General features: G+C 49.0%; 1 protein-coding gene across 3 annotated transcripts in view; it reads right to left on the minus strand.

The window, feature by feature from the left end:
• VWA5B1 (von Willebrand factor A domain containing 5B1) overlaps positions 1-11,431 on the minus strand; it is an 80,802-nt gene that overhangs the window by 17,968 nt on the left and 51,403 nt on the right. For 2 of the 3 annotated variants that reach the window (XM_069946838.1, XM_069946837.1), the window contains exons 10-13: positions 10,799-10,913; positions 10,365-10,550; positions 1,098-1,278; positions 864-1,004 (exon numbers count right to left, since the gene is read on the minus strand). In XM_069946838.1, the coding sequence (XP_069802939.1) occupies positions 864-1,004; positions 1,098-1,278; positions 10,365-10,550; positions 10,799-10,913 (623 nt within the window). Of the gene's footprint in view, positions 1-825; positions 1,005-1,097; positions 1,279-10,364; positions 10,551-10,798; positions 10,914-11,431 lie in introns of all 3 variants that reach the window. The other variant, XM_069946836.1, reaches the window with a different exon arrangement.

The raw sequence follows: 11,431 nt of genomic DNA on the forward strand, positions 1-11,431 counted from the left end.
CACTATGTAGCAGGTCAGTGTGTGATTGGATGATGATGTCACACTATGTAACAGGTCAGTCTGTGATTGGATGATGATGTCACACTATGTAACAGGTCAGTCTGTGATTGGATGATGATGTCACACTATGTAACAGGTCAGTCTGTGATTGGATGATGATGTCACACTATGTAGCAGGTCAGTGTGTGATTGGATGATGATGTCACACTATGTAGCAGGTCAGTCTGTGATTGGATGATGATGTCACACTACGTAACAGGTCAGTCTGTGATTGGATGATGATGTCACACTATGTAGCAGTCCAGTCTGTGATTGGATGATGATGTCACACTACGTAACAGGTCAGTCTGTGATTGGATGATGATGTCACACTATGTAACAGGTCAATCTGTGATTGGATGATGATGTCACACCATGTAGCAGGTCAGTCTGTGATTGGATGATGATGTCACACTATGTAGCAGGTCAGTCTGTGATTGGATGATGATGTCACACTATGTAACAGGTCAGTCTGTGATTGGATGATGATGTCACACTATGTAGCAGGTCAGTCTGTGATTGGATGATGATGTCACACTATGTAACAGGTCAGTCTGTGATTGGATGATGATGTCACACTATGTAACAGGTCAGTCTGTGATCAGATGATGATGTCACACTATGTAGCAGGTCAGTCTGTGATTGGATGATGATGTCACACTATGTAGCAGGTCAGTCTGTGATGAGATGATGATGTCACAGTGAGGTCATAGGCTTTACACAACAGATAAGTTTGTGATGGGACTTCCCCTCTGTTGTCTATACTGAGATGGCGTCATGTGGTACCTGCGCCTCATGAATGTCAGAGCTTGTGTCGTCTGTACCCTGCAGTTCCTGGATTTGGATGCGGCACAGGGGGCTCTTCTCCGGGGCGGCGCTGGGGTCACTGGCCGTGTGGAATCGCGGCAGGGGCTGGTGGTCGGCAATCTGACTGGTGCTGTAGGCTCGGCGCTGATATCCGGGGTCTGGATGGGGGAGCAAACAAGATGCATGGAACCTAAAGCTGTTACTATGGCCGCCCCCCGGCATCTCCATGACCACAGATAGAAGCCACTCACCGGCCTCGTGCTCTCCAGACGGATCCTCTTTGCCGTTCAGGAATTCGGTGCTGTGCTCCGAAGGGGGGCCGGCGTCTGGTTGACCCCTGGAGCCTCCACTTCCAGATGAGTCCAGAGACTGGAAAAATACCGAACTCCCCGACTCCTGAGAGCGCATCATACTGTACCGCCGCCTCTTGTCCTAAGGGAGAGAACATACAGACAGTCACCACTTAAAGGGGCTCTCCATCACTCCGTTTGTTTATGACATGATAGTAGAGGTCCTGCTGAGCATCCTCGGGGGAGGGGGGGGGAAGGGGGGGGTCACTTCTGATATCTAGGACAGACTGGTTGCTGTGGAACACTGGAATGGACCATGTAACACCAAGGCTATTCACTATCTCAGCAATTAGTGGAGATACCCTTTAAAGAGGTACTCCGGCGAAAATCTTTCTTACAAATCAACTGGTGTCAGAAAGTTATACAGATTTGTAATTTTTTATAAGTAGAAATCTCCAGTCTTCCAATACTTATCAGGTGTTGTATGCCCTGCAGGAAGTGGTGTATTCTCTCCAGTCTGACACAGTGCTCTCTGCTGCCACCTCTGTCCATGTCAGGAACTGTCAAGAGCAGGAGAGGTTTTCTATGGGGATTTGCTGCTGCTCTGGACAGAGGTGGCTCCTCAGCAGTACCCCTTTCAGCAAAGGTAGCATCCTCCTTTAGAGCAAGGTCTCCTCTCCCTGGTTCCCCAGCAAGGTGTGGTAACTCGACTGGTGATGTACTAAGATGTTACTGGTGAGGCCACTTCTGCGGTGGTCGGCTGTGCACTACTGGGCCAGTGATAGTGGTGACACCAGTGCTTGTCCAGCACACAGGTGTGATGTTGGTACCTGTTTTTTGGTGTGGCCAGTCTGTAGTGTTGGTCGGTGACCTGTCGGGTTGTGATGGGTCCCTTGGGCTATTGTCACGGTATTCCTGAGTGGCAATTGACCCATCCGGACTATCGGTACGGCTACCCACAGAAAGGGGAAAAATAACGCAAGGTGTATGGGTGGTGTGTATAGGTGCTGGTGCATATAAAGTTTGACAGAGTCCCGGTGATATCAATCATAGAAAAGTTTTTACTGTCAAGTTTCTCAGCAACACAATACTCTTTCACAATCTTCACATAGACCTTAGTGCTTAACTCGGTTGTGCTGGAGTTGCTGCTTGGAAAAGTAGAATAGAAGAGAAGTAGTTGTAGCGGTGCTTGAAGAGTTGAGTAGAGTAGAGGTGAAGAGTCGGTCGGAGGAGCCATGACCCAGTGTAGAAATGTACTCTGCCGGAACTTTTGAGAAGACTCTGTAGTAAGACGTTTACTTGTACCCATGTTTAGACTATGTCTGACCACCTTGTGCCCTACTGTGTCGAATGACCCGTCCTAATAGGGTGATACAAGCCCTAGTTGTGGTTATCTGGGTGAAGCTAAGTTCTTGGGGGTGCCCCAGTTACCTGCACTGCGAAATAGGATACTTAGATCTTCCTTAATAGCTTTATCCTATCCAGGCTAGTTCCTCTTGTACTTCGTGTCTAAGACCAGACTCCTTGGTCTCGGACAAGGGTCCTGGCATAAGCCAGGCCCTGGCTTGGCTACAGCAGGGACACTTGCTCTGGGTGTCTTTCTACCACGAGAATCTGGATAAGACTAACTAAACTTCCTCCACCAAGTAACTACAGGGGCTAAGTAATCTACCCTGTGAGTGGTGGGGATGAGCGTGTACATAAGAAAGAAAAAAAGAGATAGAAATGGAAAGTACCTCCCATAGGTCAATAAGAGCACATGGTACACAGAAAACATTAACCCATTCCTAACTTCAGCTGTGCATATAATAACATAAACATATAGGAGATACTGATATCTAGTGGTGAAACTGTAGAGCACCTTGATCACCACTTAACCTGGAGAAAGAAGCTTTTATGACAGGTATATAAGAAAAGAGAAAGGAACACCAGTGGTGGGACACAACAAAGCTCCCCTCCCCCCAGTTCCTGAGAAGGTTCCCCTCCCCTAGTTCCCCAGCAAGCTCCCCTCCCCCTGGTTCCCCAGCAACCACCCCTCCCCCTGGTTCCCCAGCAACCACCCCTTCCCCTAGTTCCTCAGCAACCACCTTTTCCCCTGGTTTGCCAGAAAGCCCCCCTTCCTCTGGGGAGTGATGGCTGAACTAAGGTTTGGAGGGATTGGCTCTAACCCAGAAAGAGGCTGAACCTGGGAGACACTTCACATTGAAGCTACCTGCAGAAGTGTCATGTGACCAGAATCTTTACATTCTTGGCCACTGGGAGGTGTAAATACACAATTATTGTAACCCTTGTATGCTCAGTATACCTCAGTGTATGCAGTTTCGCATTGTGACAGGCCAAAAACCATTACATGCAGGTGCTGTGTAGATTTGTGTTTCAATAATAAATCTGTAAGAATAAGAAAAACCTTTGGAACCGCCCACTTTATGAAAATTGTGGGGCTGTTCGGGTTTATTTACATGGTATGCAGTAATCATGTGACCATTTTTGGGTCAAAGAAGGTAGTGGCCTATTTTGCAGACCCCCAACCCTTCTCTGGCTATAAATACCAGTTGTGAAAAATCCCTTAAAATAAGCCCCTCCCCCAACATCATCTGGAAGTTCTGGATCCTCTCATGTATAATCTATCAATATACAATTTATATTGCAGGGTAGGTGGTCAGTTCTTATGGTAGGGGGTCAGTTCTTATGGTAGGGGGTCAGCTCTTATGGTAGGGGGTCAGTTCTTATGGTAGGGGGTCAGCTCTTATGGTAGAGTGTCAGCTCTTATGGTAGGGGGTCAGTTCTTATGGTAGGGGTTAGCTCTTATGGTAGGGGGTCAGTTCTTAAGGTAGGGGGTCAGCTCTTATGGTAGGGGGTCAGTTCTTTAGGTAGGGGGTCAGCTCTTATGGTAGGGGGTCAGTTCTTAAGGTAGGGGGTCAGCTCTTATGGTAGGGGGTCAGTTCTTTAGGTAGGGGGTCAGCTCTTATGGTAGGGGGTCAGTTCTTAAGGTAGGGGGTCAGCTCTTATGGTAGGGGGTCAGTTCTTTAGGTAGGGGGTCAGCTCTTATGGTAGGGGGTCAGTTCTTAAGGTAGGGGGTCAGCTCTTATGGTAGGGGGTCAGTTCTTTAGGTAGGGGGTCAGCTCTTATGGTAGGGGGTCAGTTCTTATGGTAGGGGGTCAGCTCTTATGGTAGGGGGTCAGCTCTTATGGTAGGGGGTCAGCTCTTATGGTAGGGGGTCAGTTATTACGGTAGGGGTTAGCTCTTATGGTAGGGAGTCAGTTCTTAAGGTAGGGGGTCAGCTCTTATGGTAGGGGGTCAGCTCTTATGGTAGGGGGTCAGTTCTTTAGGTAGGGGGTCAGCTCTTATGGTAGGGGGTCAGCCCTTATGGTAGGGGGTCAGCCCTTATGGTAGGGGGTCAGTTCTTAAGGTAGGGGGTCAGTTTTTATGGTAGGGGGTCAGTTCTTATGGTAGGGGGTCAGTTCTTATGGTAGGGGGTCAGCTCTTATGGTAGGGGGTCAGCTCTTATGGTAGGGGGTCAGCTCTTATGGTAGGGGGTCAGTTCTTTAGGTAGGGGGTCAGCTCTTATGGTAGGGGGTCAGTTCTTAAGGTAGGGGTTAGCTCTTATGGTAGGGGGTCAGTTATTATGGCAGGGGGTAAGCTCTTAAGGTAGGGGGTCAGTTCTTATGGTAGGGGGTCAGCTCTTATGGTAGAGCATCAGTTCTTATGGTAGGGGGTCAGCTCTTATGGTAGGGGGTCAGTTCTTATGGTAGGGGGTCAGCTCTTATGGTAGAGCATCAGTTCTTATGGTAGGGGGTCAGCTCTTATGGTAGGGGGTCAGTTCTTAAGGCAGGGGGTCAGTTCTTATGGTAGGGGGTCAGTTCTTATGGAAGGGGGTTAGTTATTATGGTAGGGGGTCAGTTATTATGGTAGGGGGTCAGTTCTTATGGTAGGGGGTTAGCTCTTATGGTAGGGGGTCAGTTCTTATGGTAGGGGGTCAGCTCTTATGGTAGGGGGTCAGTTCTTAAGGTAGGACGTCAGCTCTTATGGTAGGGGGTCAGTTCTTATGGTAGGGGGTTAGTTATTTTGGTAGGGGGTCAGTTCTTAAGGTAGGGCGTCAGCTCTTATGGTAGGGGGTCAGTTCTTAAGGTAGGGGGTCAGCTCTTATGGTAGGAGGTCAGTTCTTTAGGTAGGGGGTCAGCTCTTATGATAGGGGGTCAGCCCTTATGGTAGGGGGTCAGTTCTTAAGGTAGGGGGTCAGTTTTTATGGTAGGGGGTCAGTTCTTATGGTAGGGGGTCAGCTCTTATGGTAGGGGGTCAGCTCTTATGGTAGGGGGTCAGCCCTTATGGTAGGGGGTCAGCTCTTATGGTAGGGGGTCAGTTATTATGGTAGGGCGTCAGCTCTTATGGTAGGGGGTTAGCTCTTATGGTAGGAGTTAGCTCTTATGGTAGGGGGTCAGTTCTTATGGTAGGGGGTCAGCTCTTATGGTAGGGGGTCAGTTCATATGGTAGGGGGTCAGTTCTTATGGTAGGGGGTTAGTTATTATGGTAGGGGGTCAGTTCTTAAGGTAGGGCGTCAGTTCTTATGGTAGGGGGTCAGTTCTTATGGTAGGGGGTCAGCTCTTATGGTAGGGGGTTAGTTATTATGGTAGGGGGTTAGCTCTTATGGTAGGGGTTAGCTCTTATGGTAGGGGGTCAGTTATTATGGTAGGGGGTCATCTCTTATGGTAGGGGGTCATCTCTTATGGTAGGGGGTCAGTTATTATGGTAGGGGTTAGCTCTTATGGTAGGGGGTTAGCTCTTATGGTAGGGGGTCAGTTATTATGGTAGGGGGTCATCTCTTATGGTAGGGGGTCATCTCTTATGGTAGGGGGTCAGTTATTATGGTAGGGGTTAGCTCTTATGGTAGGGGGTCAGTTCTTATGGTAGGGGTCAGTTATTATGGTAGGGGTTAGCTCTTATGGTAGGGAGTCAGTTCTTAAGGTAGGGGGTCAGCTCTTATGGTAGGGGGTCAGTTATTATGGTAGGGGTTAGCTCTTATGGTAGGGAGTCAGTTCTTAAGGTAGGGGGTTAGCTCTTATGGTAGGGGGTCAGTTATTATGGTAGGGGGTCAGTTATTATGGTAGGGGGTCATCTCTTGTGGTAGGGGGCCAGTTATTATGGTAGGGGTCAGTTATTATGGTAGGGGTCAGTTATTATGGTAGGGGTTAGCTCTTATGGTAGGGGGTCAGTTATTATGGTAGGGGGTCAGCTCTTATGGTAGGGGGTCAGCTCTTATGGTAGGGGTCAGCTCTTATGGTAGGGGGTCAGCTCTTATGGTAGGGGGTCAGCTCTTATGGTAGGGGGTCAGTTATTATGGTAGGGGGTCAGTTATTATGGTAGGGGTTAGCTCTTATGGTAGGGGGGGTATACACTGGGTAAACCTACCTAGGAGGGGGGGCTATACACTGGGGTAACTTACCTATGGGGGGGGGCTATACACTGGAGTAACCTACCTATGGGGGGCTATACACGGGGGTAACTTACCTATGGGGGGGCTATACACTGGGGTAACCTACCTATGGGGGGGCTATACACTGGGGTAACTTACCTATGGGGGCTATACACTGGAGTAACTTACCTATGGGGGGGTATACACTGGGGTAACTTACCTATGAGGGGGGCTATACACTGGAGTAACTTACCTAGGGGGGCTATACACTGGGGTAACCTACCTATGGGGGGGGGGCTAAACACTGGGGTAACCTACCTATGGGGGGGGTATACACCTCGGGTAACTTACCTATGGGGGGCTATATACTGGGGTAACTTACCTATGGGGGGGCTATACACTGGGGTAACCTACCTATGGGGGGCTATACACTGGGGTAACCTACCTATGGGGGGGGCTATACACTGGGGTAACTTACCTATGGGGGCTATACACTGGGGTAACTTACCTATGGGGGCTATACACTGGGGTAACTTACCTATGGGGGGGGGTAATCTACAGGGGGAACCTACCCACTGAGGGCTATCTACAGAGGGAACCTACCCACTGAGGGCTATCTACAGAGGGAACCTACCCACTGAGGGCTATCTACAGAGGGAACCTACTCACTGAGGGCTATCTACAGAGGGAACCTACCCACTGAGGGCTATCTACAGAGAGAACCTACCCACTAAGGGCTATCTACAGAGGGAACCTACCCACTGAGTGCTATTTACAGAGAGAACCTACCCACTAAGGGCTATCTACAGAGAGAACCTACCCACTGAGGGCTATCTACAGAGAGAACCTACCCACTGAGGGCTATATACAAGGAGGAACTACCTAATGGGAGAAATCATATCTAGAAAGGAAAACTGTTTACACAGAACTATCTACAGGGGAACACTATACTGAGGAAACTACCTACAGGGGGCCCACATACTGAGGAAACTACTAGGGCCCCACATACTGAGGAAACTACTAGGGCCCCACATACTGAGGAAACTACCTACAGGGGGCCCACATACTGAGGAAACTACCTACAGGGGGCCCACATACTGAGGAAACTACCTACAGGGGGCCCACATACTGAGGAAACTACTGGGGCCCCACATACTGAGGAAACTACTGGGGCCCCACATACTGAGGAAACTACCTACAGGGGGCCCACATACTGAGGAAACTACTAGGGCCCCACATACTGAGGAAACTACTAGGGCCCCACATACTGAGGAAACTACCTACAGGGGAACACTATACTGAGGAAACTACCTACAGGGGGCCCACATACTGAGGAAACTACTAGGGCCCCACATACTGAGGAAACTACTAGGGCCCCACATACTGAGGAAACTACCTACAGGGGAACACTATACTGAGGAAACTACCTACAGGGGGCCCACATACTGAGGAAACTACTAGGGCCCCACATACTGAGGAAACTACCTACAGGGGGCCCACATACTGAGGAAACTACCTACTGGGGGCCCACATACTGAGGAAACTACTAGGGCCCCACATACTGAGGAAACTACCTACAGGGGGCCCACATACTGAGGAAACTACCTACAGGGGGCCCACATACTGAGGAAACTACTAGGGCCCCACATACTGAGGAGACTACTAGGGCCCCACATACTGAGGAAACTACCTACAGGGGAACACTATACTGAGGAAACTACCTACAGGGGGCCCACATACTGAGGAAACTACCTACTGGGGGCCCACATACTGAGGAAACTACTAGGGCCCCACATACTGAGGAAACTACCTACAGGGGGCCCACATACTGAGGAAACTACCTACAGGGGGCCCACATACTGAGGAAACTACTGGGGGCCCACATACTGAGGAAACTACTGGGGCCCACATACTGAGGAAACTACTGGGGGCAACATACTGAGGAAACTACTGGGGCCCCACATACTGAGGAAACTACTGGGGGCCGACATACTGAGGAAACTACTGGGGCCCACATACTGAGGAAACTACTGGGGCCCCACATACTGAGAAAACTACTGGGGCCAACATACTGAGGAAACTACCTATTGGGGCCAACATACTGAGGAAACTACTGGGGGCCAACATACTGAGGAAACTACTGGGGGCCAACATACTGAGGAAACTACTGGGGCCCCACATACTGAGGAAACTACTGGGGGCCCACATACTGAGGAAACTACCTACTGGGGCCAACATACTGAGGAAACTACCTACTGGGGCCTATAGATTAGGGAAATCTGTCTTCTAGGAGGCTATATACAGAGAAAACTACTTCTAGAGCACCTGTACACTGAGACAACGATCTGACTATGAGGAAACCATCCTTCTGAGGTCTATCTACAGGGTATACATACCTATTGGAGACCTACATACTAGAACACCTACCTACTAGCGGCTATCTACAGGGGGAAACTGCATACTGGGGGGACTTACCTACTGGGACAACTATATATAAGGGGAAAATACCTACAGGGGTCCTGCTTACTGAATACCTACTGGGGTTACCTATCTACCCTTTGCTCCCAGCCCACTTACCTACCCCCATTACAGTGCAGGACACCTAGGGGGAGTTATTATTGTTTGGGGCACAATTGTCGCGAGAAGGAGGGTAATGGGGGTGCTAAAACAGTGTGGAGCCTAAGATGTTTGTCTGGACAGTTCTGCAGAGATGAGTTGTGGCTGGAAGGTGCTGGTGTCCTGGTGGTGCGGGACGGATAGACACGCAAAAAAGGGAAAATTACCAACTCTAATCAGGGAAAACGCCCCCTATAAGTCCATGGATGTAGCTGCACTGTAATCACTTATCTTGTCTTCACAGGCTGTGTATGCTGGGATCTAACACTGCATGGGGGATATTTACTATGTGGTCACAGTGTGGCAAAATTTTCTGTCTTTTAAAATGCACCCCCTAGAGAAAATCCTGTGTATGTCCCCGATCCTGGGACTTGTAGTTTAGCAACTGCCGGAGAGCCACAGACTGGGGTACACGCTGCAGTAAGCGTCCATGCACCAGCAGAGTTAAGAACAAACAAGTGTCTGTGCAGGGTGCATCATGGGAAATTGTTCCTCCCTTCTGGGAAACTTTCCATCATGCTTTGCTTAAAGGGGTACTCCAGCAAATTTTTTTTTCTTCTTTTAAATCCACTGGTGCCAGAAAGTTATATAGATTTGTAAATTACTTCTATTTAAAAATTTCCATTCTTCCAGTACTTATCAGATGCTGTATGTCCTGCAGGAAGTGGTGTGTTTTCTCCAGTCTGACACAGTGCTCTCTGCTGCCAAAAATTCACCAAAAATTTTTTAAGATTGTAATTTACTTCTATTAAAAAATATCAAGTCTTCCAGAATTTATCAGCTGCTGTATGCCCTGCAGGAAGTGGTGTATTCTCTCCAGTCTGACACAGTGCTCTCTGCTGCCACCTCTGTCCATGGAACTGTCCAGAGCAGGAGAGGTTTTCTATGGGGATTTTCTGCTGCTCTGCACAGTTCCTGACATGGACAGAGGTGGCAGCAAAGAGCACTGTGTCAGACTGGAGAGAATACACCACTTCCTGCAGGACAAATGGCAGCTGATAAGTACTGGAAGACTTGAGATTTTTTAATAGAGGTAAATTATAATCTTAAAATTTTGGGGGGGTGAATTACCCCTTGCTAATGCTTTCCCATCGTCAAGATCACAGCTTGCTGTCAGTGAATTGTGAGACGCTTGGTTCCTTGTGCTCATCCCCTGCGAGGTTTCCCCTGTTCATGTTTGTTCCCATTTGTTTCCTACTCACTGTGCGGGGATTGGAGACGAATCGGGCCGTGCTGCACACAACGCCGTAGCCCACCAGGCGATCTCCAGGGAACAGAAAGCTGGAGCTGATTGGGGAGATCAGGACCTCGGTGCTCTCTGGGAACACCCACTCTACCGTGACATCACTGAGGACCGGTGCCATCGACATCTTCAGAGACTGCAGCATCTGTAACACCACAGGAAGAGGGGTCCAACATCATCTCTTACTCTCTAGCCGCATGCTATTGTCCTCAGCTGTCAGCCATGGATTCCAGACAACGACCTCCATCTAGACCAAAGATGGGGAACCTTCCGCCCTCCAGCTGTTGCCAAACTACAACCCCCATCATGCCTGGACAGCCCTTGGCTGGGAATTGTAGTTTGGCAACAACTGGAGGGCCGAAGGTTCCCCATCCCTCCTGCTGGTCGCCTCACCTTAGGTTGTAGTCTTTCTCCTTCGATTAAGAATTTGGCGCTCCCCTTAGACACGCTGGCCACCCCCTGCACCAGTCTTCGGCATGCGTTCTGCCCGATGCCAAAGCTGTAACATCTGCAAAAAAAAAACACAAAAACACAACAATGCACATTACCATTAACAGTATAAAGCAGAAATCTGCTGGTGCCTTCAATGTGAGTGTAGTCTCCAAATCCTGTAATGGAACAGCGCCATCTAGTGGCCAGGATCTCATGAAACAGCTTACAGCTTTTATTAAGCAATAATGTGAAGGTGTCACATTGAATTTAGAAATGACTGTATTGGTTTCTATTTTCTGATCATGAGTTACAGCAGCCACATGGAGATGACTGACTGACTACTGGAGAGTGTTGTGGGCATGCTCTGTAACCTGTGGGAGGAGGTGAGCTGTGACCATCTCCTATTGACATCTATATGAGAATGTTGTGTGACATTCACAGCTGTCATTGTTCAGGGAGGGAGAGATGTGGCCCTCACCTACTGACTTCTATAGGAGTGTGTAGTGGGCATGCTGTGACATATGCATCAGTCATTATTACACAAAACGATTATTGGCTGTATTCGGCCGATATCAGCCGTTAATGATCAATAAT

Source organism: Dendropsophus ebraccatus, chromosome 12, assembly GCF_027789765.1.
Source record: "Dendropsophus ebraccatus isolate aDenEbr1 chromosome 12, aDenEbr1.pat, whole genome shotgun sequence".
NCBI classification, from domain to species: domain Eukaryota; kingdom Metazoa; phylum Chordata; class Amphibia; order Anura; family Hylidae; genus Dendropsophus; species Dendropsophus ebraccatus.